This window comes from Emericellopsis cladophorae (genome assembly GCF_022114955.1).
Source record: "Emericellopsis cladophorae strain MUM 19.33 chromosome Unknown NODE_42_length_200762_cov_115_829016, whole genome shotgun sequence".
In the NCBI taxonomy this organism is placed as follows: Eukaryota; Fungi; Ascomycota; class Sordariomycetes; order Hypocreales; family Bionectriaceae; genus Emericellopsis; species Emericellopsis cladophorae.
In genome coordinates this window covers 1-24,923 of record NW_026250967.1, presented here as the reverse complement: position 1 = coordinate 24,923, position 24,923 = coordinate 1, and the positions used below count along the sequence as shown (strand labels likewise).

Sequence of the window (24,923 nt, the reverse complement as noted above, 5' to 3'; positions counted from 1 at the left end):
GTATACAAATGTGCTTTCATCTTCACACCTACCAATTTCGAGGCTCGAGCCTCGACGACTCAATCATTCCTGCACGCCAACGGCCACGGTTGATCGTCCCAGCGACCCAGCTCTTGTCTAGAACCGGCCAAGTCAGACAGTCGAGCCATGTCAGACGCTGGGCAATCCCTCGAATGCAAAGTCGTGTCGCCCGCCCGCTTCCCGCTGGATCCACGGTATGTGCAGACGCGCGCGCCCAAGGTGGTTCCCTGGTATCGCACGCGTCACGACGGACATGGAAGAGGATGCACGCATCCTACATCACGGAGTTTCCTTGATCTACCAGACGAGGTGCTCTGGCGAGTAACACACTTCATCGCAGAACCGAACAAAGGTCGCTACCTCTCGTCATTTGCGCTCGCCAGCAGAGACTGCCGGCAGCTTGCCCGCCCGCATCAATTCGCGGACGTGTCCATTGTCTGCTCCCAGTCGTCCGAGAACATCGTGAGCCACATTCTGCAGGAGGCCTCGCAGCAAAACCCCCAGGTCCAGCCCACCATTGGGGCTTGCATCCGAACCCTGCATCTGGTCGTGAATCGATACTACGTACCGGCTGAAAGCTCGCCTGCTGACGAATGGACTGATGACGAGCTGGACGCACCTGAGCCGTATGGCGGGTGGAACGAGGATAGATGGCAAAGCTTGATCGACAATCTTGCACAGGCCATGGAGTGCTGCATGTCAAACTTGAATCGCCTATACTGGGATGACACAGGAGGCCTGACAGTGGTTTCTCGCCTCGTGCCAGCCCTCGTCTCCCGGCTGAAAACTTGCCCCATGTTTCAAGAGCTCTGGTTCGACGACTATCACTTATTCTACGGTCTAGACGAGGTTCATGGACGACCAGTCATCCCCGGGGGCGTTTTCAGAGTTCGCTCTCTAGGCTTTGGACGCGACAAAGACGCGCGCAAGCGATCAGGAAACATGGAGCTGATGGCCGAAACGGTACTTCGCAACTCTGCGTCCACCCTTGAGAGTCTCATCTGGTCCCCCGAGTTTGAGGGGACTGTGGAGCACCCCGGCTTTTCGTTCCAGAACGGACCAATACAGTTCCCGCGTCTGCGCAAGTTCTGGTCCAAACTTGAACTGTATGACGGTATCAATATAAGCCTGGACGCACTCGGGAACTTTTTGGTCGCGCCCCTCGAGTCCTTCGGTCCATCGTCCAGCATCTGCGAGATTATGCTGGAGAACGGACTGGAACGCAAGTACCCGCTCCCGAGCTTACGCACATTTGCCATTACGGAGGTATATACATGTATCCCGGACACCAGGAGCGTCCCTAGCACGTTGAGATTGGCAGCCAAGTACGCTTCGCACATCCGGGAGCTTTTTCTGCTCAGGACTGCTGAGGCACCACATCTCGAAAATCATGTACGCTGTGAAAACTACGCCAACCTGAGGTCTTTGTGCTTCGTCTGGCCCGAGGAAGGCAAGCGTCTACTCGGCGCGATCGGTTCGCATCTCCCGACCTTGGAGGAGCTCGCGTTCAATCTCGAACCGTGCGCCTCCAAGACCAATGTCCTTTTCGTTTGGACTGGGAGCGGCCTTCGCCCCTGTCTCTCCCACACGGAGATTGTCAAGATGCTCTCGCCACTAAAGAAGCTGGCTCGACTGGCCATCTTCGGCGACGAGTACATCGCCGACTACTGCGGCCCGGAGTGGTCATGGCATTATTTTTTCAAGGACTATGTGTGGTTTCACCAGTGTCGGGGTGATGTGGGTGCAACCAGATATCGTCAAATTTTCCACCTTGGCCCTTCATGTCCTGGGGATGAGGTGGAGGATTTTAACACCAGGTGGCTGGAGGAGAGCTTCATTGATTCTCACTTGCACTCGAAACCAGCTGAGCTTGCGACCCGCTATGCGGAGGAGTTGCCATCCTTGAGACAATTTGTCATAGGCAGAGTGTTGGTTGAGGTCAGTAGAACAGACAGCGGCGAAGATAGCACTTAGGCGGCTAGTGATATTTGGTTCTGTCGTTCAGCATAGACGTTGAACAATCTGAGTAGCTTACTTGGACATCATTGGTATGTACAGCCAGAAGGCTTGTACCCCTTTCCCTTCTAGGTTTCATTGGACTGGGACCAGTTCTGTGAGTGCGAGCGTAGGATGCAGATTACGGATTACATACATGCAGAGTCCAGTTTTGTCTCGACCTTGTCGTGTCGCCGGTGAGTTCCTTGGAATGGGTAGAAATGCATCCGTGGCTCAGGTCCGTTCTAAGGAGACTTTTTGATACATCAATCCCTCAGTTCGCGAGACTTGCCATCTCGCAGTGTTGTGGTAAGAGTGAGACCATTCACAGGTTGTCGGGCACGTTGAGCCATCAAACATATGGTATCTCGGTGCTCGTATTGGTGGCGTGCTACCCACTCGTGTAGTATTGAAATTATCAACAGCCAGCGTTGACTTCATGTAGTACGATCAAATTGGTGAGGCCACGGCGCCATCTGGTGCAATTCGAGCCGGAGCGGAGTCCGGACCCGCCTCATCGGCCGTGTGGGTCTCCGTTGCTCCGGGACCCGAAGCCCGGGGGAGAGAGAAGTAAAGCAATTGTACTATCCTAGACTAGAGTCTGTTGTTACGTATCTTTCTGATAGAGCCGGAAAGATTGTGCTAACCTTGCCACGAGGTCAATTCCTGTGTTCACCTTCAGCACCAAGTCCCTATCCCCTTACGTTTTCAACGCTCGAGCCGTGCAGGAAGCCATGCGAAGAGCCATGTTTGCAACCTCGCAGAGCTCAAGTCAGAATGCTACATGGATAGCGTAATATGAGTTACCAATCCGCGCTGTCTATGAACGGTGTGGTTGCAGAACATGATTTTAGCTCCACTAACGGCATGCATCACGCCCTGTTAGACATACCCTCAGATACTCAGCATCAAATGCATGTCTCGTAGCCACAGACATTGAACCCCTGCTTCCATGTTGATCAGATAGCGTAATTAGTATACTGCACCATGAGCTACCCCAGTGTTGCTTCTACCCAATAGACATGCAACCCAAGCTGTATGAGTAACCCCTCCTTATCATCAGGACGCATCACTTAACGTTACAGAATCTTCAACCATTTGAGATAGTGGGTGCATCTAGAATACTGCATGAAGATGGGCTGGTCACACTTTCTATGATCTACTCATAAGTCCGGGCTTCCCTTTGCAGCTAGGGACCAGGGAAAATGGCTAGTCTCGTTGAGATCTCTGGCAAACAGACAAGAGGGCCTCATTCGTCACAGTCCCGAGGGTGTGGCAGCTCAATCAGTGTAGTTGAGGCTTGAAGAGCAGCCAAAGGTGCCTGAAGTTCTCTCTGCGCTGATTGATAGAGTTTACATCTGGGTCTGGCATATTTATAGCCCATAGCTAGTGATATGGGAGATATCAATTGTTTTCGAGCCACGCTCACCAGCGCTGATTTATTCAAGGTCCAAAAACGCAGCATTTGCTGAAAAAAATTTGGATACCCTGAGTGGTACTTTATCTCTCTTTGTGTCACTATAATTCGAAATATTGTTCATCGACTTTGGTTGATGTCAATCCAAGCATCATGCAAATTTACCTCGATTTGCCTTTCCCATATCTTTCTAACACTGACACATCAGATACGGAAGTCTTGCCAGAGTCCTCTGTGATAACTTAAGAGTCAGATACGATTAGATTTCATCATTCTAAGCTCATCAACTGTTGCAGAGCAGGTCGATGGCACTGCGCTATTGAGGCTTGATCATAGCCACAGTGCTTGCTTAGGGTAGGCAGAGACAATAGAAGAGGAATGGACTCAGAATCACATTTCGACTTGGGCTTAATTAATTACATGTACTTAATCGCAATCAAATGAAGAACCGACAAGAGCCAAAAGAACGACCAGATAATTCATTTCAACCCCATTCGCCTCATTTCCGAATAGGCAAGCGACATGCTGCATGGCCCTATCAGGCATGGAGTCGTCGACCCTGCTCATCACCGACCGGGAACCCTGGCACATGAAACTTTCTAGTCCGCTCGGGGAACAGCACCAAGTTCTTCTGGTCAATCACGATTGCAACATGAACGCAACTCTGTCATTCTCGCCCACCGCCGTCGCAGCGCGTATCCGCGGACACAGCCGGATCGTCACCCGGCGAGCCTCTTGACGGATATGAGGAATATTGCGCACGAGATCAGTAGTGCCAGCAGATCATAGTTTAGTAGATCTCGTATCGGTGCAGACCCCAACTTGACATTTCGACGCTGGCCTGGAAACATAAATGAGCCTTGCCTGACACTGAAATCCCCCAATGTTCTTGTCCATAATCAGACTGATTGATTATCTAGGTCCCCAAAATCGACGACGCGTCCGACGCGCCCTCCGTCCCTACGGATGCAGAGCGCGTAGAGTGGTGTCTGATAGGCGCCTCCAGGCTCCAGTAACGTTGCAGAGCCTCCAGTCACGCACTTCACCACGCACAATTCAGCCAGCCCTGTCTGCATCCGGGGGCCTGAAGGGGGCCTGACCCAAGGAGCATTGCCTGATTCGGTCATAGCCTCGAGCCTGGTCGCATGTGCTGCTGTTCCACCATCTATTGCTCGAAAGGGAGACATGATAGGGGTTTACACTCTCAGTCGTAGTCAGTCAGTCCGTGGTTGTGTGTGCATAATACACGACTGGGTCAGTCCGTCGTCGCGAGCCTGCCAACCCGCCGCACCCTCTCTCTCTTCCTGTCACCTAGACATTGCAACCACTGCAACCAAGCAAGAAGACAAGGAACCACTTGATCATCAGTGGGTTCTTTAAAGGTCAGGGGATCTCGGCAGAAGCCCCAATGTCTTGCAGCGTCGCATCGGGCCAGAGTCAGACCCCACAGTCTCCTCATGATCGCGCAGCCTGTCCTGTCCAGATTCGGCAGCTCACACGCTCGCCGCCCGAGCGAAGGATCAGGAAAAGGTAGCGGCCGATGGGAACTGGCAGGTGGCTCTAGACGACGTCCCGTCCGATGGCCTACTCTAGCACCCTGCTGCCGTGCCGCCGCCCTCATGGCGGGTACCTGCTTCGCACTGCACTACGACTGAAGTAGCCGGCGCGGCCGTATTGGAGATTCATATCGCCCCGTCATTGGCTCACGGCCGAGATGAACCAACTCCATTTCGCCAGTGGCATCTCGAAAGTGAGCTGTGGCCTCAGGGGTCCAACCCGTAAGCTTGAAAGCCCAACGAAACAGACTGGCGCAAGTCGTTCACATTTTTCAGGATAATTAACGCGGAAATACCACTCTATCCAGCTGACCTACTATGCCTCTTGATAGGACTGGGCATCACATCGGATCACATGGACCCGTCCAGGGGTCATTTCCTCGCAGGCAAATGGTATCTACCCTCTGACCACGAGCCCATGTTGCTGCCATGCACCGCTTGGGTCGGAAAGAAACGAAACGGATAGTGGTCAATCCCACTCCCTGGCGAGTGTCACTTACATCTCGCTGGACCCCCACAACATGTGCCCCCGGGTCGAAGCGCAGCTCGCTGAGTGGCAGCCGGCAACGTGACTGGCCATCGGTCCCTCATCGCGGAGTCCCTGATCAACCAGATGGGAAGCCCTGGACTGGGAGTGAGCAACGTTGCCAACCAACAGGACGGACTGACAGACTGAGAGCCTAATTAGCTACTGCACGGCCATGTGTATGTATCGTCGTTCTCCCCGGGCGGACTATTGGAAGCGGCCGCTGCGAGATACCCAGCCGGTGGCGAAGTAACATTGGATATCTCTTGGAGTGAAGACTCCCTATGAAGACTGGCCGGACTGAGGGTGACGTGGGATTCTCCGTGCTCATTTCAATGCTACTATGGAGCTTGCCAGGTCGGCACGCCCATGGCTGAGGACGTCCATGGTCTGTATAAGAATCCAGTTCGTCCAGACCATTTTCATCGTCTCCCCTTTGCCATCAACAACCAAGACAGTCCTTCTTCCCCTTCTCTTCATTCCTTCCTTTGCCTACGCGGCACGCATAACCTAGCCTGGTGCTAGAGAGACTAACAAAGTCGATCTCTCCACAACAGCAGTCATACTACACAACAACCCACGAGCCCAGCCGTCAACATGCTGGCCCTGCTCTCCAAGTCCCTGGCATTCCTTGCCGGTATCCAGGCCGTCGCGGCCCTGGCCATACCCACGGTCCAGGACAAGGCCCTCGAGGTGTCCAAGCGTGCCAACGGTCCCATCAACTCGGTGTACTTTACCAACTGGGGCATCTACGGCCGCAACTTTCAGCCTGCGGATCTCCCAGCCTCGGACATTACGCACGTTCTCTACTCTTTCCTGAACCTCCGCGCCGACGGCACCGTGTAAGTTGAAAAGTCGAGCTGCCGAGGCGAGAGGCAAGGCGCTGACCCGTGTAGGTACTCTGGTGACACCTATGCCGATATTGAGAAGCACTATGCCGACGATTGTAAGTGATGCAGCGTGGGGAAAAAGCATCGAGCTCATCACTAACATGTGGCCTAGCCTGGAACGACGTGGGCAAGAACGCCTACGGCTGCGTGAAGCAACTGTACAAGCTCAAAAAGGCCAACCGTGGCCTCAAGGTCCTGCTCTCCATCGGTGGCTGGACCTGGTCCACCAACTTCCCGGCCGCGGCCTCCACGGAGCAGGGCCGCGCGACCTTTGCGCAGACCTCGGTGGCCTTTATGAAGGACTGGGGCTTTGACGGCATCGACGTCGACTGGGAGTATCCGGCCAACGACAAGGAGGCCAGCGACATGGTGCTCCTCCTGCAGCGCGTCCGCCAGGAGCTCGACGACTACGCGGCCCAGCACGCCAACGGCTACCACTTTGAGCTCTCCATCGCCGCGCCCGCGGGGCCGACCAACTTCAACATTCTCAAGCTGGCCGAGCTGGGCCAGGTCCTCGACCACGTCAACCTCATGGCCTACGACTTTGCCGGGTCCTTCAGCGACCACGCGGGCCACCAGGCCAACCTGTACCCGAGCCAGGACAACCCCGACTCGACCCCGTTCAGCACTCAGGTCGCCGTCGACGCCTACCTCGCGGGCGGCATCCCCCCCGAGAAGCTCGTCCTCGGCATGCCCATCTACGGGCGCGACTTCACCGGCACCGCAGGACCCGGCACGCCCTTCACCGGCCAGGGTCAGGGCAGCTGGGAGCGCGGCATCTGGGACTACAAGGACCTGCCCCTCGACGGCGCGACGGTGCAGTACGACGAGGCCATTGGCGCCACCTGGACCTTTGCCAACGGCCAGATGGTCTCCTTTGACACGCCCGACATGATCCGCCAAAAGGTCTCGTACGCCAAGGACCACAGCCTCGGCGGCAGCATGTTCTGGGAGGCGTCTGCCGACAAGACGGGCGCCGACTCGCTCATCCACACGGCCCGCGACGCCATGGGGGGCTTGGACACGACGCAGAACTGCCTCGACTACCCGGACTCGCAGTACGACAACATCCGCACGGGGCTGGCCTAGACGGGTTTCCCTTCTTTTCGTCACATTTCCTTGCACCTAGTGTGCTGTCGCTCGCTATGGTTGGACACCCACACTCATTTATACGACGCTTCGAATGGAGGGCTATATGCACTCACTCACTCGCTTCATGACGGCGCCGTCAAAGGCAAATTGAGATGGCTGATTGGCCGTCTGTCTTCTATCCTGGCAAGATCTGCCTACTTCTCCGTATATATTATATATTGCAAATGGAACGTACATACTCCGTCAACTTGCTGCTTCTCTTCATGCTCGTGAAAGTCGGGGGCTACGTGGTACCCCAATAGCACGTGGATGATTGCAGCCAAAACTCCTAACTATTCCTTAAACTGGAATCAAGGCATAGTTAGGGTCTCAACCGGTCCCAAGCTGCTGGAAACCTCTAGGCTGCCCAGGGTCCAGTCTCCAGAGGGCCAAGACGATAGTCTCTGTGCCAGGACCCAGATGCGGGTGCTTGGCCTGGTGCCGAGCGAGAAGGGCATCCTTTGAGCAGCACACACACACAATACGCTAGAAGTAGCCTTGGTGGATTGGTGGCTGGGCGAAAACTCCAAGGCGGGTACATGAAATCAGATCCTTCAGGGCTAAATACGTCCAAGAACGGCTCGACACCCAGCCCTGGACTCCTGGTGCCTCTGCTCACCGAACGAACAAATGAGATGATGACATCTGCCATCGATAGTCGCCCATCTCACAGCGCCCTGTGGACTGGACTATGGGTCCAGCCGGAGTGACGGAGACGCCAAGTCTTTGCAAAGCCGGCAGATGCGCGATGCTCGATCGACTCATGTGGTGATGCTCCCTTCACAGGACAGACTGGCGGTGTATCTCATCTATATAGACCAAGCGGTGGCAAGCCAGCAGATCGTCCTCCCGAGAACATGAAGTGAACATGGAGACCATGGGAGGCTTTGTAAGGCGACCAGACCAGCTTTGATTGATCATGTATCACAAGATCTACCCATCTACGCCAGATCCACGCTCCGGTCGCGCGGATCGGACTCGTACTCCACGCCAATATCGCTGTCTCGGTACTTGCAGAGCACGGACTTGCTGTTCGTTCGCCTTGCACGACGACCGCCGACTGGTCTGCTCGATTCCCACTGTCCCGACCCCCAGGAAGTGCGAGGCCGGGAAACAGGGTTCCGCTTGGCTTTCATGTGAGTGAGTGTCCAAGCACGCGCCACCTGTACCTTGACGCGAGTCAGTAGTACGTAGGAGACGCGATGGTGTCTTGCACCCACCCTCGATCATCTGGAACCTGGCATGTCTCCCTGTCGCAATTGCAGAAATTGCAGAAGCCGCCGACTCTGGTCCTAGTCAAAGCGCTAGGGTTCTGGAGAGATGCTCCGCCCTTCTACATCCAGAGTCTGAAGTGCAATGTTGGCTATCGATGGTCAGCAAGCCCCGAAATACTTCGCCCGCGTTGGCTGCCACAAGGGCCCCAAGAAGGGCAACAAAACTAGACTACGCTAGTCCAACACGATGGATTTTCGAAACGGACTTGATCTAGGTGGCGTCCGATAGCGTCCGCCGCGGGCGCGGAGCGGAGACGAGACTCGCCGCTCCATCCTTTCTCAATGTCTGCCCGACTGCTGTGGGCCTGTGGCCTGTCGAGGACTCCAACACTCGCTGCCGTGTGCCAAATGGACGCTTGAACGGCGGGATCCTCGTCTTCAATGCTCTTCGCAGATCCTCCGTACGCAGACACTCACCAATATGTTGACGCTAACCATGTCTTACGTCCTGCTCGTGGTTAAACACATCCGCCTAACGTGACTGGAAGCAAGGCCTGCGCATCGCCAACTTGGCACAAATCAAGAACTAGAAGCCCATGGGAGCGCCCGGAAGTCTCCCGGCCCCCGGGCCGAGTCATTCATGGCACCGACAGGCCGGATCGGAGAGCCCCCTCGTCTGGCGATCGCGGAGCTGACACTGGCCACTGGCAAGCAGTGGGCTGCCCGTACGAACAAAACTGGACCTTGCAAGTGTCCATACGTGCGAATAAATACGTGCGTAGCAGCAGGCGAGTGCACCGGCGATGGACTAGCCGATCCAGAGTTCTGTGCATGACGGAGATTTCAAGGCACACCCCCGTTGAGGACTCGTTGGTATCTGGCAAAGCCCCATTCGTGTGGCAGATCTGAGAATGCACTTGTCCGGCAAGCGACTGTACAGCAATTCCAGTTTCTGCACTAGCCTCTCAATTTTATACATCCAGCAGGGCTTGACTTATCGTCGTCGTTGTTGTCGTTGCTGGTTCTTGCTCTTCGCCTCGCCACTGTAAAGCGCACCTCTCTTTTGTCTTCTTTTGTTATTTTCTTTATTTTTCGCATCGACAGACAAACAAACCAGCCATGCCTGTATCGATAGACGAGCCCGAGTTCCTGCACGAAGTATGGGCCCTCTTTGGCGTGGGCTGTCTGATCCTGCTGGGACGCTTCGTGGTGCGCCTGCGTGCCGTGGGCATCAAGGGCCTCCAGGGCGATGATTTCTTCTCCATGCTCGTCTGGATCTTCTACGCCATGGACGCGTCGACGGTGCACTTGATCTGTATGTCTCTCCATTTTGTCTCGCTACATCGTCCCCCACGCTGACGGCTCGGCAGACTTCCTGGGCACAAACGTGGAGGCGGGCGTTGCGGCGGAAAAGGGGCCTATCTCGGACAAAGACATCAGAGACTACGAAATGGGGTCCAAGCTGCAGCTGATCGCCTGGTACTCGTACACCGCACTGTTGTGGTCGCTCAAGGGCACCATGCTGTGCTTCTTCTCGCGGCTGACCATTGGCACCTGGCACAATACCTTTGTCAAGACGGCTTCGTGGCTCTGCGCCTTGGCGTACATTGCTGTCTTCCTGACCATCACTTTTGGCTGCTTTCCCACGCACGACAACTGGCAGTGAGTGACTATCAGTGCGGCCATCGCCTGGATCTTCTGACTAACGTCTTTGCTCGCAGAGTCCTCCCGGATCCTGGGGCCAAGTGCACCTTCAAGTTGCAGAACTTTATCGTCACCACCGTTCTGAACGTCTTGTATGTCTTGATTCTCCTTCACAGGACCCCCAGCTGACACCCGCCAGGACCGACGGCATGATCTTCTGTATCCCCCTGCCCCTGTTGTGGACACTGCAGGTGCCTCTGAAGAAGTATGCATCCCGTTCTGCCCCCCTTCCCACCCACACAAGTCACGACTAACCCACCGTCACCACCACAGAAAGCTCGTCATCGGCCTCCTCCTCTCGTCCGGCGCCTTTGTCATCGCAGCCGCCATCATCCGGGTCGTCCTCACCACCTCGGCCAACCCGTCATCTGTCAGCATCAACAGCTGGGGCGTCCGCGAAACCATTGTCGGCATCCTGACCGTCAACATCCCCATCCTCCGTCCCATTATCAGCCGCGAGTTCTGGTCCCGCAAGGCCGTTACACTCCCCAGCAGCCACGGCGGCAATGGCGCCTCCCACGGCACTGGAAACAAGCAGACTAACATTAGCGGCTCCTACGAGCTTACCAGCAGCATCGACAAGAGCAACCGCTTCGGTCGCAAGAGGCTGGGCTCGGACTCGAATGGGAGTCAGGAGAGCATCATTGGGAACACAAAGACTGGCGGCGGCGGCAGTGATCCCAGCGCTGTGGTTGTCCAGACGACGTACCAGGTGTCGAGCAACCAGGAGGGAGGCGGCGACTCGTGGCATAATGGCAGGGGTGGACTCACGCAGACGTCGGTGCTTGGAGGCAAGGCTCCAAAGCTATAGATTATCCAAGGATGAGGGTAGGATAGCCCGGCTATGCTCGATTCGAAATACGCAATATAATAATAGGATGGTATAGATATTACGCCTTAGGGACTCAACGCTAGGGCATTATATAGTGTGGACAAGCATACGACCATGGATATAGCGTATATTTATTATATGTAATTATTTATAGCGTAAATCTACGCCCAGATGCCCTATATTCGACAATTTGTTATTTTTTATCAACGGAAGGCTGGGCTGTTTGCGTAGTGTCCTAACGGCCATCGTTGAAGCATCCCCGATTCTTACAGCATGATTCCCGCCTGGACTGTGTAGCGCTATACTTTCCTCGTTGACGGTCACTTCTGAATGAAACTGTTGGGGAGAGCATCGCTAGATGAATTTGAGACAGCTGGTACCATAGAACAGGAACTTTCTGTCTGCGATAGTTGTTCTTACATCAAATCAAGCACGGGCAAACATTAACCGCCAAGTCTTGGAGTACCGCAGTGACCAAACTGTCAATCCTGTAGGATAGCACCATCGGTTTGCAAACAGAAGCCTCGTAGATCCTCACAGTCTCTCCATGGCGTATGTTCACTAGAAGAAGACAAGAGGAATTCTTGAAACTTGACTACGACATGAATTGGATCTTCGCAGCCCTTTCATCGAAAGGCGGTCCTTGTATCAATATCACAACCTTTGAATTCCAGCTCTGACTCCGTGCAGGGTGAGGCTTCTATCACACAGAATTATGATCTGACTCTAACTATAGAATCATCCAAATCGGGTCGTACCCAGTCATTGAGGAAGTGATTCATGTTGTAGAGCAGATGGGCGCCTCTTCACAAGCCTTCGTTTCGACGATGAAGAAGCGCCAAGTGCGAAGCTCTAGAAAGACATATCTCTCGTCGTCCCCTCGAGCATACATTTATTCTCTGTGTTAGAAATCACATGAGTGCAACTATGGAACACGAAGCACCCTCTGGCAATAAAATAGATTCAAAATAGATACAAGAGTTGAGGTCCAAAGATTGATATTGAAATGCAACCGACAGCCACATTACCCATACCGAGTCGTTTCGTCTTCAAAATTCATGCAGTTACACAATCATCCCGGAATGTAATCCTTAATCTTTAGCATCCCAGAGTCCAGACCTTTGAGCTTGTAAAATCCCTTTGTATCGGTGATATCGCTCTCCTGCACCTCCGGGGGGAACTCATAGCTCATGACCGACTTGGGGTTTCTCGCGCCGTAGATCAACGCGCCGCCCTCGAAGCGGTGGGGATCCAAAGCAAACTCGTGGCGTAGGCCTAGAACGTGTCCAAGTTCGTGGAGAAAGATATTCTTGAGTATCTTGCGATACGTATCGGAGGTTTCGAGTGCCTTTTTGTACACGAACATGGTGCTCAGGGGCTGAGAATTGGGGAAGAACGCCGACGCCAGGACGCCCTCTTTGTCGCCACCATACTCCAGCACGAACGCCGCATCCTCGAGATTGTCCACCCAGGCAAACTTGACGCCGAGATCGTAGCTGTTCCACTGTTCCGCTGCCTCCCACAGACGGAGCGCAGCAAACTCGGCATCCCCGTCCTGGGGGTAACCCCCTCCGTACGCAGCAAAGTTGACCACTGATCCGTATTCCCACCGCGGGATTTCTCGAAAGAGACCCACGAGGATAGATGCCACAGAGCTCGGGTCAAACTTCTCGGTCAGACAGTTGTAATGGTTCTCGAGGCCATCCGTGGCGGCGCTCGAGTCGGTCGTGCTGGATGTGGAGGTGCCTCTCTTCTGGAGGACCTTTGCAGGATCGACAACCTTGACCTTGTCTTCTCCAAACTTGTCCTGGATATAATGAACGGCAGCGACGCGGCGGTCGTGCTTTGCTTTGGTGCCGTTGAGTGGTACTTGATTGTTAGCCATCATGGGTGGTCGGAGTATGCCACTTGTGCGTGCATGCGATGAGGGTGGTGCTTCTTTGGAAGAAGATGAAAGAGGAGTCGCAACGGTTCCGCACCAGTCTGTGTCGTTGTTTAGGTCCGTGATGATATTTGGCGAGTTGCCGACGGTTTTGAATGAGATGTTCTACCCAAGAGCATCAGGAGTGAGTAGGTAGTAAGGCACTCTTTAAATAGTCCACAGATTCTCTAGTACGGTGGACATGTCCTCCTTCAGATGCACTTTTCCTAAGGGCTCAAGACGACAGCAGCAGCGTCCGGGTGAGATGAAGCTCATTCAGACCGAGTTTCGTCACTTGCATTCCACACAAGACCTCTTGCTCACGAGGACTGCCATCCAGCTTCAAGAAATACAATCATGGCAAGGTCTAGATCCTTTGAGGAGTTGCCGAAGACGCAGTGTCCGGGCGACGCACAGCTTGTTCATACCTAGTATCATACCTAGTATCATCACTTGCATTCCACGCAAGGATGCTTGAGAGCTGCCGTTCAGTTTTGAGAAACACAATCATGGCAAGGTCTAGATCATTTGAGGGGTTGCGAAAGGCGCACAAACCACTAAGCAGTGACCCAGCCACTGCGGCTTTCTGCATAGGTAAATCGCCATTGAGAAACTCTGTTCTTGAGCTGAACCGTGCTGGCATTCCGGCCGAGCACGCCTAGATCCAATGGAACAACATGCGTCAGCGAGGGGAGTACTGAAAGGGGGCATCAGCTATGTGTCTTGCTTTGATACCGATATGAGACTTGATACCGACATGAGACAGCGAAACAACTGTCTAGGCGAATCCTGCTCCTTGGGAGCTATACGAGGTTGTGATGCGCTCGCAAGAGTTTGCAATGGTCGTGAAGACCAGCGTGTGCCATGACTGGACACGGATTCCGCGCCGGAGTCGACTTTTCGACACAATGTCTTCCCAGCTCGCACCTCACACGTGGAGTTGGTCACGGGCTGACTTTGCGAACAGGGCTGAGGTTTAACCTTTCCATAGACGAGAGTGAATAGAGTATAAGCTTTTGGGCGTTTTAACTTGACCAAACAGCTTCATGAGGCCAGTACACATTGAACGGCATTTCCAGACCAGGGACTCCTGTGACAAGCAAGAAGAAATGGGGGACCAGCCTTGGCTGAGCTACGGCCTGGTCCATGACAGGCTGGGCCGGTCCGCACGTGTCGCGTGCCGTGTGACCCATAAGAGATTAGGGGCCTCGCAGCATTCCATTCCCGATTATAAACTCCGCAATTGACACGTTCTGGGTCAAGCCAGGTTTTGCCCACTGACGTCTTTGGAATTCGTCGCATTGGGAACAAGCCATCGAGGGACCATGCTGTCGCATTGAGTTTGCTCCTGCATAGGCATGGAGACAGAAAGTCAATTATTTGACTTTGAGTTCAGCCCTCAATCACTGAGAATGCACGGCATTTCTCATGTACACCGGCGGAGAGGAAACCCATGTCACTTGAACAAAACTCGCGTCTGAAAGCCAGACTTTTTCTACGATGCGTCCAATCCGTCGAAATCTGCTCGTGGGGATTGTCTATGTGGTTTGAGCAAGCACAGGGGGAACCGCAGGAGAAGCTTTTCCAACTTTTATTCGAGCCGTGTTTCGAGTCGAATAAAGCCGTGAAATGTCGGGGGTTGGCTCTGCTCGGTGGAACGGTAGGAGCAAGTGGAAGAATCGATAGTATATATTTGGACTTCTATCAACGAGTACGGTGGCACCTATCGATGCGGGTTGCAAATGTCATGAATTGCTAAAAACCCCGTACTTTTAGAAGCCTTAGATACAGTAAATTTAACTACCTTCGTATATTTAACTACCTTCGTATAACTTAATACTTCTAATTACAAATATACTACTATTTAAGGAGGGAATAACTGTCAGACACATGTTGCATACCAAGGTTGTTGCAGGCATTAGGGGTGGCTGAAGCCACTAGCCCTGTGGCTGGGTGTGGCTCAGGAAGCCCCGATCAGGTCACGTGCACAGGGGGCGAACCGAGGGAAGAACCTTCGCAGCCGAGGAATGCTTCTAGGAAGATCAAGAGATTAATATTGTCACTTAAGGACGCCGTACTCGCCGCGATCTAGCTACGCCCTCTCGACATTATACACCTTCTCACTCTCTTCATTGAATCCAGTTTCTGACAAATTTTTACTACAAACTAAGAATTCTATAATAAATCACCCTCTTCCTTATTCGATTCTTACTATAAAAGGCTGGAATAGGGACCCCGACTAGCGCGGTACGTGAGGATATTCGCTAAGGAAGAATTATAACCAATTCCTTAATTCATATTGCTGATTCTTACTAAAAAGAGGCGTGCTGCAAAGTTATGCCCTGCAAACATTTTGCAGCACTCATGCAGCGGGCCCTTAACAAGCACGTGGCGCTGCTCAGACCAATTATGCAGGTCATACGACTCCCACACCTCGATGCAGCGGCTCGCACCGCTCTAAGCCCAGTCCCAGCCGTGCTAGCCGTACTCCGTCGCGTCAACGTTCAGGTCTGTTGCGATGAGGAAGAACTTATTGCCCTCGGGGGAGCGGACCACAAAAGGATCCATCGTCCCATGCATGGCTTTGGTAGAGTTGAGGACCGCGTTTCCGCCGTTGGTTGCCACCCGAGCAGTTGCTTCGTTGCCTACGCTCGTCGCGAAGTACACCTGCTGCCATCTCAGCAAATATTTCGACCTCCTGCGACCGACGACTTATATAGAGCACGGGGTCTTGACAACATATACTGAGAATAGTCGTCACCTCTGCTTGATTTTTGGAGCGCACCCACACTAGCGGCATCTATGATGATCAATAGATTAGGAGAGAAGGAAGAGGATGAATTCTCTATCTGAAGAAGATGCTGATGCTATGAAAAGAGGAAGAACGCGACAGCGCGAAGATGCTGCCTTTTGAGGGCAGCTGTGGGCTGAATGTGCAGCCTGACCAATCAAGGCAGTGACTGGCCTGCCACACAACAGAAGCGTAAACAGCCTGCCACACTGACCCTCTATTTCTTCTCTCCTTCCTATGACATACATGTATGTGAAGCCAGAGTCGGCGGTCAGTCCATTTCGGATCGTATGTTTCTTCATTGGAAGATCCTTCGAGGGTGGAACGAGCTATCGAACTCAGCTTTCCAGTCAGCGCCTAGTAATGCAACCCGTGCGGTGCAGACTGGACGCGTGACTCCCATCGCATGATGAAGGATCGCCATGCAGATGCCGAGCCACTAGTTGCGGCCTTCGAACCAGGACTACGTTGCATGGCTGCTTTCCGACCTGCCTGTTGCGAGTTGCAGGAAAATCCTCTTGAACGTCTTAGCGACGTCTATAAGAGCCGAAGTCCCGGTCCGGTGAGGGAAAAGCATACAAACATCAATTTCACCATGGCCTTTTCTCGATCCATCCTGTCTCTAGTGTTGAGCGCTGGGCTTTCAGTGGCCTTGACTCGCTCGCCGGTGCCTCCGCAGGTCGATGGCGGGTGGATGGTCTCTGACCTGCCTTTCTACAACGCCGCCACGTACACCTTCGAGAACGGACTGCCCGAAGGACTCATAATCGCCAATTGGCCGACTGGATTGAACTGGCAGGCGGACGCCGCCAACGTCCGGTTCAGCAACGGGTACCTCGAGCTTTGGGTTCCTGGCGGGCAGAATCCTCCCGCTGGAACCAGTTACTCCGGGGCAGAGGTCGACACTGTTGCCAACAACATTGCATATGGAAGCTTTCGCACTGTTGCTGTCCTGACGCAGACCCACGGTGTTTGCAACGGTAAGTTCACTGCGAGGCTTTGATGGTCTATACTAACAGCCGCAGGAATGTTCACCTACCACGATGGCACTCAGGAGTCGGACATTGAGTGGCTCTCGGACCCCAACAACTTGTCGGACAGAGGGACGAACCACCTGTGGATGACGAACCAAGCCGTCAATGGCAATGTCGATGACAAGACCTCGATTCCCGTGCTGCCTCCGGCTCAGCCCTTCGAAGAGCACGAGTATCGCATCGACTGGCTCTACGACCGGGTCGAGTGGTACGTCGACGCTGTCAAGGTGGCCGAGACGGACCAGAACATCCCCTGGAAGGCGGGCGTCTTTGCCGTCAACAATTGGTCCAATGGCGACAGGTACTGGTCAGCTGGACCGCCTGCTCAAGACGCCGTCTTCAAGGTCAAGTCCATTGAGATGTACTACAACACAGTTTAGATCCCTGTGCACGAGGCATCAAAGAGCACACGTCGCAAGCCAGAATCCTTGCTCAAACTAGAAGATAGAATTCGAACACCAGTTGTTCTCTTAGAATACGACAATACACATACACTTGTTGTTCAGCTGCCGTTTTGTAATGTAGCCCAGCGCCGACTGCGAGGTTTCGTCCAATGCAACCACGGGTTTCAGCCTCGCCTGCATCGACATCGCCTGCTTGGGCTTCTTCAACACCTGCACCTCGGCTATCCCCTCGTACCCGGGAGATGGAATCAGCTTCGGTCCCAGGATCTTCTTCTGCACCTTTCCCCCGGCACCCTTTGGGTTCCCCCCCCCCTTCCACGACCCTCAATATAGTTGGCAGCTTGTACGCGGCCAGCTAGCCGCTCAGAGTACTCCTGACCTTGGCAAGGGTGATATCCGAAGCATTCTTCACAGTCAGCACAGCACCAACACGCTGCCCAAACTCCTCCTCTTCGACGCCTACCACTATTGCCTCATTCACGTACGGCAGCGACAGGCACGCGCGCTCAACGTCGAGCGCGGAGATCTTGTAGCTACCGGACTTGACCATGTCGACTAAGGCGCGACCCACAATGAAGTAGAAGTACCCTTCTCGCCGTGCGATGTCACCAGTTTGGTACCAGCCATCGGCATCGTGGGCATTCTTCGTTGCATCGGGGTCCATGAGGTACCTGGGTTATTCGTCAGCTACAGATACAGCTACGAAGCCGAATGAGAGATCTCGTGGGGTGTAGTACTCACTTGGCAAGCATGTTGGGCGTCTTGACTAATAGCTCCCCCTCGGGCGAGATCTGAAGCTCTACGACGGGCAGAGGCTGGCCTACACTTCCCTTGGGAATGCCCCGAAGGTGGGAAGACACGCGCAGACAGCCAGGAATTTCGGTGGCATCGTAGCGGGTGAGGATGGGCCGGCCTCTTGTGGCAGTCCAGAAGTCCTGCACGTTCTCCTGCAAGGCGCTCGTTCCACACAGCATCGCACGCAACTGGCGAGAAAATTGCTTGTAAGGGATCTGCTCTTGGACTGGGAGCTGCTCGATGAATCACTTGAGGCGCATGTAGATGGTGGGCACAGCGGAGAAGATGGTCAGGCCGCCCTGGAGCCAGCACAGCGATCGGAAACTCGCACACCCGCGCCCCCCGCGCCGCAAGCACGCCGATATACACCACTTCGTTACGTCTCAGCCGTGACTTCACCGTCGAGGGCAACGCCGCTACCACCACCTCCTTGAGCCCTAGCACCGCGTCAAGCAGCTCTCCATACGTCCTAGAGAGGCCGAGCTCCCGGTCCGTGATGGCAACGCGGTGCCGTTGCGCGTGCCGCAATAGTCCGGTGAGCAATGGGTTGTTGGGCAACACATGTGAACCTTCGTACGATGGCACGATCACCGTACGGTCCATATTCACAGATTTGATAGGGATGGTGCTAAGAGTCTGAACCACACTGAGGTGATTAATGCTCCGGTGCGTGGCCACATCGGTTTCTTTTGGGCGCGAGAAGTGACCAACACATTTTTCCTCTACTCATCGAATATCGCGATGCGTCTTCTGCTTAAGTCTCGATGCATAGTATATGAAATTTGGTGGTATTGTCTTGATTTTTTAACGCTGTTCTGTCTTTATTATTCAAGTTAAACCATTCCCTTCAAGCACTCCAATCTCGGTTAGGCTTACTAAAAAAAGTTAACAGTTGGTGAGATTAGGTCTGCATAGTCTCAAGGAACCTTGTGACGGATCCCATGGTGTTCTGGGGCGTGCATATATAATAATTATTCTGTAAATCGCAATCGATGGTCCGAGAGTCGACCTGTATACCGCGATAATAACAGCCAGACACCTATACAGTTGGCCATGAAAGAACAGTCCAATGCCGCTATTACCCTTCTGCTGAGTCGGCTATATCGTAGGCCCCTTTGCTTTGGTCAGGGCCAAAACCAACCCTTCTGAAGGGCAAAGTCCACTCGCGTGAGCTTCAATCTTGCAATCTGTATAGCTTGTCGTATCAGCTAGTACCTGGTTCCCTGTGACCTTGACTCAGGGTGATGAGCCTTGGTTCCGGAGATTCTCCATCATGACGGGCAGCAGTTAGAGCACGGTTTTCTTCGTCCGGAGAATGTTCAGGATAGATCTTCTGATATACAATGAGAAGGGAGTCCGGCTTCGGTCCGATAACTAACGCGACCGTCTGCTCAGCAACGAGAACGTTGCCGTATTGGCCATACAGGCCGACTGCCATGAGGTACATCAAGGGTCATAGGACCGAGCGCATGGTGAATAATAAGAGAAACGCAGGGCTAAGCTCTGCGGATGTGCGTACCATGGTTTCAATCGAAGAAGGGAGGGTAAGTGGCCGTCTGACCAGGCCCGTATGCCGAAGATAAGCAATCGTTTCGAAGTCTAGATATCTACGAAACAGAACCTTGTAGTTCATATCTTCGGGAACATCGCTAATGCCTCTGAATATTTCGTTTTGATGCAGTGGCGTTCGTATGCACTCAAAGAGGCGAAGGCAGAGACGTTGACAGTTATTTGACAAGGCCTTGTAGCTTGTACAAAGCTTTCTCGCTGAAAAAAGACCAATTTAAAGACTCTTAGTTATTTCCTCCGGAAAGACTGTCACATACCGTAGGCTTCAACTTGCCGATCATCCACGGACGTGTATCCCACGGGACTCGGGGTAAGATTCCAACCCTGAGTGATGTCTCCCTGGAATAGCTTCCCGACATAGCTCGCTACCCCCCGGAAGAGTCTTCTCGATTCATGCAGGTACTGCAAGCCCCGTCCATGGCCCAGGATCAGGCCCCAGTGACTGATTGTCGAGTACGTGCGAGGAACGTGGGGATTCAGTGGGCGAGTCCCCAAATAGACAGGCCGTACACCAAGGGCCTCAAGCGATGCGATGTTCCGAGAAATTCCAAATGAATTCGCAACGTCTGTCAGCAGTGGGTAACGCACAAACTCGAACGGCGGGCCTGTGACGATGCTATTCCACATTTCATACGTTGTTCGCTGCATGATTCGGGCTTGCAAGAAATCAGTCCAATAAGGTTGAACAATGTTTTGGAACGAGAGTTCCTCATCACCGCCCCAGCCAACCCGATCCGCATCCATGAAAATGTCGGCCAACGCCTGTGTCGTCAACGTAAAGCCGTCATAGGTCCGCGTGAGTGATACTAGAAGCTCTTTGTCTGGGCATTGGCGCAGCTGCAACTGGAAGCCCTCGACGCACTGCCTAGCGAGCTCGTTCACGGCATCATGTAGCTCAGGGCCCATCTTGCGGTGGCTGATCTTGAAAACTGTCCTTCAGAGCTCAGCAGGGCACGATGCGTTTCTTCGCCCCCTCAGAGTGCTAACCTGTAGTCTGCCTCGAACTATGAGAATGCGTCAGGATCTGCCCAAACAATAGTTCAGAAGCAGGTAAGAGCACACTCACATTTATAGCATGAAAATCAGCTAGGACCTGGTAAATCTGACCTGTTCTCATCCCAAGATCCTGCCAACTTGACAAACCCTTACGTTAGCCTGCTGTGGGATGCTCGGTCTGTGGAGCAGAGTACGTGCGCTTTAGCAAAGGACCAAGTATCTATTCTCGGGGGGCGTACTATACGCCGTGGAAAACGGATCTTTCCCACCGTGCGGGAATCGTAGGGCTGCGCTAGTACATCGCGAGAGAATGTTGCTGATTAATCGCAGTGGTGCGAAGAGACGATTATAATCCTCAGCGGATAAAGTATAGAAATTGATATTTAGAGTACTGAAAAATATTATAGCCACAGTTACGCAGGTTTATTATTTCGGCACGTGGACAATGTAGGCATCTCTACGTTAGCCCATAGCATCGCACTCATAGTCTAGACCTTGGTCGATAAGCGCCCTGCCGCTTCGGCCGTTCATACTTAGGGATTAGCGCACATGCCACCCACACTCTCATGTATAAAACTCGCCTAAAGGTATCGTACGAACAGAGATTAACTATAACTTACGGCTAGCAGGTAAGTGGCTAGGTAAGGTTAGGTAGGGCTGGTAGTTAATAGATAAAGCTAGGGTTTGAATAAGGCTTAGAGCTAAGAAAGTATAATTTATTAAGGTAATATGGTAGATAAAAGGTAGTAAGTGTTGATATCTATTAAGAAGGAAGTCTCTCTGCGCTATAGCGGTGCGTGGCTAGTGCTTCTCGCTTTAGTGTGGTTTAGTCATAAGTAAGGGCATACACGCGGGTATAGGTGGTAGGTACGCTATTCCCATACTTAGTGTCTACGCTAGCGGTGAATAAAATCGGCAAGATTAGTACTTCGAGACGCTGGTATCTTATTCTCTAGTACTATAGTTTCTCTTTGCCTCCTACTTATATCAAAGATACTAGGAAGGCCTATTCTCTGATTCATGCCGTGGTATGCAGGCTTAGTGCCTGTCCTTAAAGCAACGGTGAATCCTGGACAACATAACTGGATCGCTAACAAACTATCTGAATTAGCTGTTGTTCGTAATTCTATAAAGTCCTGATAGATTAATACTTTTTTGCATCTCCCTAACTCTCTCGTCTGTCTTTTCTCTAGGGCACCCTTCTCGCTTCCGTTATTTATGGATCGCTATCCTGGCCAGCTATCGAACAATCGCCATGGACTACAAAAGCATTGTTTTACTCGGCCCTAATTATCTCGCTCACATCCGTCTCGGCCGCAAGCTAGCAAAGTATTGCTCTATATAGGAGCAGCGGGCAGCAGGACCGTCCGAACGCGGCCGCTAACTTCCTGAAGTGGCCTAATTCGGATCGCGCTGGTAACACGCACCTGTATATCTGGCAGATACCAGTCATATGTTTTAACGTCGGCGTCTTTCTCTTCTTACCAGGTCTCCTCCTGCTGATCTGGGGCGCTGTGTTGAGTCACGCGGCTCGGGATCAGGATACGAAAATAGGTGAAGTCTCGCCTTTAACAGAGTCGGTATGTGTAAGTGTTCAGCTAACTCGAATACATTATGCAGATCGCGGTGATTGCGACTATAGCGGCCATCTTCTACCTAACAAATTCTATTATAGGTTTAGTCACTATATGGAAAGCCGCTGCGCGCGAGGAAATACCACTGCAGGCTCGACCTGTTCAGCAACATCCTACCTAAAAGTAAGTGCAATCTAGTGCGGAGAACAGCCCGATTTAGCGTCACCAGCCCGCGTGTTATGCATCATGCAGCCAGTCCTCAGCTGACTGTCGACTATTGCTTTATATAACTACGGAGATGGAAGTAATAGTAACAAGGAAGGTAAAATATCGCAAGGGAACACGGTCGACTGAAAGGGGAAGGAAAGAGACCACGAGGTGAAAGAGGGAGGTGAAAGGGCGGCTTAAGGTGCTCCTTCCACCGAGAATGCGACTTCTACTAGCCCCACCTCGCCTGCGTTATTGACTCGTTATATTGAACGAAACGCATGAGGCGCATTACAAAACTCAGCTCAGGCTCACCTGCATATATTCAGAACTCAGCTCGGGCTCACCTGCATATATTCTGGACTCGACTCAGGCTCACCTGCACATATATGATACTTTTCAATAGTCTTTTTCCCTTTATCAATAGAAGGCCGATGAAGACTGTGCTGGTGCGCCTTGGACAAGCATCAATCACTCAAGGGCCGATCGTCTCTCATGCAAACGATCGTTGCCTAGCTTCGCTAGTCTGTCAAACAATGCATGAGCCTGTCCACTGTAACGCTTGCTACCTGCGGGCTCTTAGTATTATGGCACGTCTTGCTGCGCGACCGCTTAATATTACGGGCGTTTTACGTCTTATTTCCCGTGGTACGGCTCGTAGACAAAGGGATAAGTTGTGAAGAAGTTTAAGCTAGATAGAGTAGTAGCAGGAACGTTCTGGTGCGTCCGACTGCAGTGATCGGCAATTTTCCAGAGGTTAGCAAAGCTTGACTCGCGGGGCCCAAATGTTGCAGGACGGGCACAGGCTTAACTAGTCTTCACACTCGCATAGGGGGGCCGCTAATCGGTACTATTAGGTCTCCAAAGTCTGAGACGATCCACCCCAATACTTCGCGTCAGAACGCGTATGCTAACCACCCTTGTTTCTTCTTTTTATATTATTAAGTGAGGATAGCCTTAAACCGAAGAAATTATAATAATATTATAAATAGTAATCGTAACTTTAATTACTGATTTAATTTAAAGGCTAAAAGTAGTAAGTATATTATAAAATATAAGTAGATTCTATAGTATAATTACGGCCGAGTTTAATGTTATAAAATTAATAATTATTATTTTTATTATATATTTTAAAAGTAAGTAAAAAATATAAATTAAGCTATATAAAGGTAGTCTACTTAAATTGAGTAAGGTTACTTATAAGTATATTATTATTTTACTTAAGAGAGATCTAGATATTACCGCGAATACACTAATAAGTTATGTAGGTATCTCAATTAGCGTGATTACCTTTTACCACGTTGTTAATTAGTATTCCTTATATAAATAAAGGGTAATTAAGATGATTATTCTTAATAAAAAAATATTTTTAATTATCTTACTTATTATCGCGATTAGCTTCCTTTGACTGAAGATTTATTAAATATGTTTATTTACGAAAATACTTTCTAATACGCGCTTATAGTTAATTTACGCGTGGTGTATATCCAGGTTAATAGTTACAGCAATAAGGCTACCCTCTAGTCTAATCGAAGTACTTAAGTTAGTAAATCTTTTATAAGCCTTATAAGAAATTTATAAAGCTTATTATCTCTTTTAAGGAGTATGACTAGCCGAAGACATCGATTATAATCTAAGTGGTTATCTAGAAAGGCAGCTAGAGCTACCCTAAAATTATAGAACTCGATAATGGCGCTCTTTATAAAAATTACTTTTCTAAGAGTTATTATTAAGCTTTAGAAAAAGGATTTTTTCCTTATTATTAGTTGTATTAAAGGTTTATATAAGGTAATGTATTAATATATAAGGACTAAGGGATACTAAATTAGTGTCTATCAGACTAGATTGAATTTTTTTAACTAGCCGCTATACTCGCTCGACCTTAACTTTAATACGCATACTTAGAAAGCTTTAAAATAGGTAATTACGAAAATATAACCCGAAATTAGGTATCTAAAAGAATAATAAGGCCTATATTATATTATTAAAGGAGTAAACAAGTAAGGCATAGATACGATCTAATTCGCTTATTTTAATAACTTAATTAGTTTCTAGCCGCGTAGGCTTTGTAAATACGTTCGTACGAGGGGCTATTAAATGTATTATTGAATTCTAAGGAACATCTTTTTAGTAGTATTAGTAGCTTTAAATTGAATAAACTTATATAATATAAAGGGTGTCTTAAATTAGAGAGCGTGTCACTTGTTCTAGGTAAGCGGGGCTCTAGTTCGTAAACTTTGAGACCGTAGTTTACGAGCCCTCTTAACTAAATAATAATAATAATAATAATAATAATAATAATAATAATAATAATAATAATAATAATAATAATAATAATAATAATAA

At 51.3% G+C, this 24,923-nt stretch overlaps 6 protein-coding genes across 6 annotated transcripts; 4 read left to right on the top strand and 2 right to left on the bottom strand.

Moving 5' to 3' along the window:
• Positions 1-147: 147 nt before the first annotated feature.
• J7T54_005724 (uncharacterized protein) lies at positions 148-1,995 on the top strand (the record flags this gene model as incomplete). Its single annotated transcript, XM_051508257.1, has 1 exon — positions 148-1,995. The coding sequence occupies one exon, from the start codon at positions 148-150 to the stop codon at positions 1,993-1,995; it is 1,848 nt and encodes a 615-aa protein (XP_051360550.1).
• Positions 1,996-6,112: 4,117 nt separating this feature from the next.
• J7T54_005723 (chitinase) lies at positions 6,113-7,494 on the top strand (the record flags this gene model as incomplete). Its single annotated transcript, XM_051508254.1, has 3 exons — positions 6,113-6,357; positions 6,412-6,461; positions 6,518-7,494. The coding sequence occupies 3 exons, from the start codon at positions 6,113-6,115 to the stop codon at positions 7,492-7,494; spliced, it is 1,272 nt and encodes a 423-aa protein (XP_051360549.1).
• Positions 7,495-9,869: 2,375 nt separating this feature from the next.
• Positions 9,870-11,265, top strand: J7T54_005722 (uncharacterized protein; the record flags this gene model as incomplete). Its single annotated transcript, XM_051508253.1, has 5 exons — positions 9,870-10,065; positions 10,121-10,412; positions 10,472-10,546; positions 10,594-10,659; positions 10,728-11,265. 5 exons carry the CDS (start codon positions 9,870-9,872, stop codon positions 11,263-11,265), a joined length of 1,167 nt encoding a protein of 388 aa, XP_051360548.1.
• A 1,093-nt stretch (positions 11,266-12,358) lies between these two features.
• Positions 12,359-13,174, bottom strand: J7T54_005721 (metallopeptidase; the record flags this gene model as incomplete). Its single annotated transcript, XM_051508252.1, has 1 exon — positions 12,359-13,174. One exon carries the CDS (start codon positions 13,172-13,174, stop codon positions 12,359-12,361), a length of 816 nt encoding a protein of 271 aa, XP_051360547.1.
• A 3,419-nt stretch (positions 13,175-16,593) lies between these two features.
• J7T54_005720 (uncharacterized protein) lies at positions 16,594-17,412 on the top strand (the record flags this gene model as incomplete). Its single annotated transcript, XM_051508251.1, has 2 exons — positions 16,594-16,978; positions 17,024-17,412. 2 exons carry the CDS (start codon positions 16,594-16,596, stop codon positions 17,410-17,412), a joined length of 774 nt encoding a protein of 257 aa, XP_051360546.1.
• Positions 17,413-17,502: 90 nt separating this feature from the next.
• J7T54_005719 (uncharacterized protein) lies at positions 17,503-18,410 on the bottom strand (the record flags this gene model as incomplete). Its single annotated transcript, XM_051508250.1, has 3 exons — positions 17,503-17,730; positions 17,816-18,107; positions 18,178-18,410. The coding sequence occupies 3 exons, from the start codon at positions 18,408-18,410 to the stop codon at positions 17,503-17,505; spliced, it is 753 nt and encodes a 250-aa protein (XP_051360545.1).
• Positions 18,411-24,923: the final 6,513 nt, after the last annotated feature.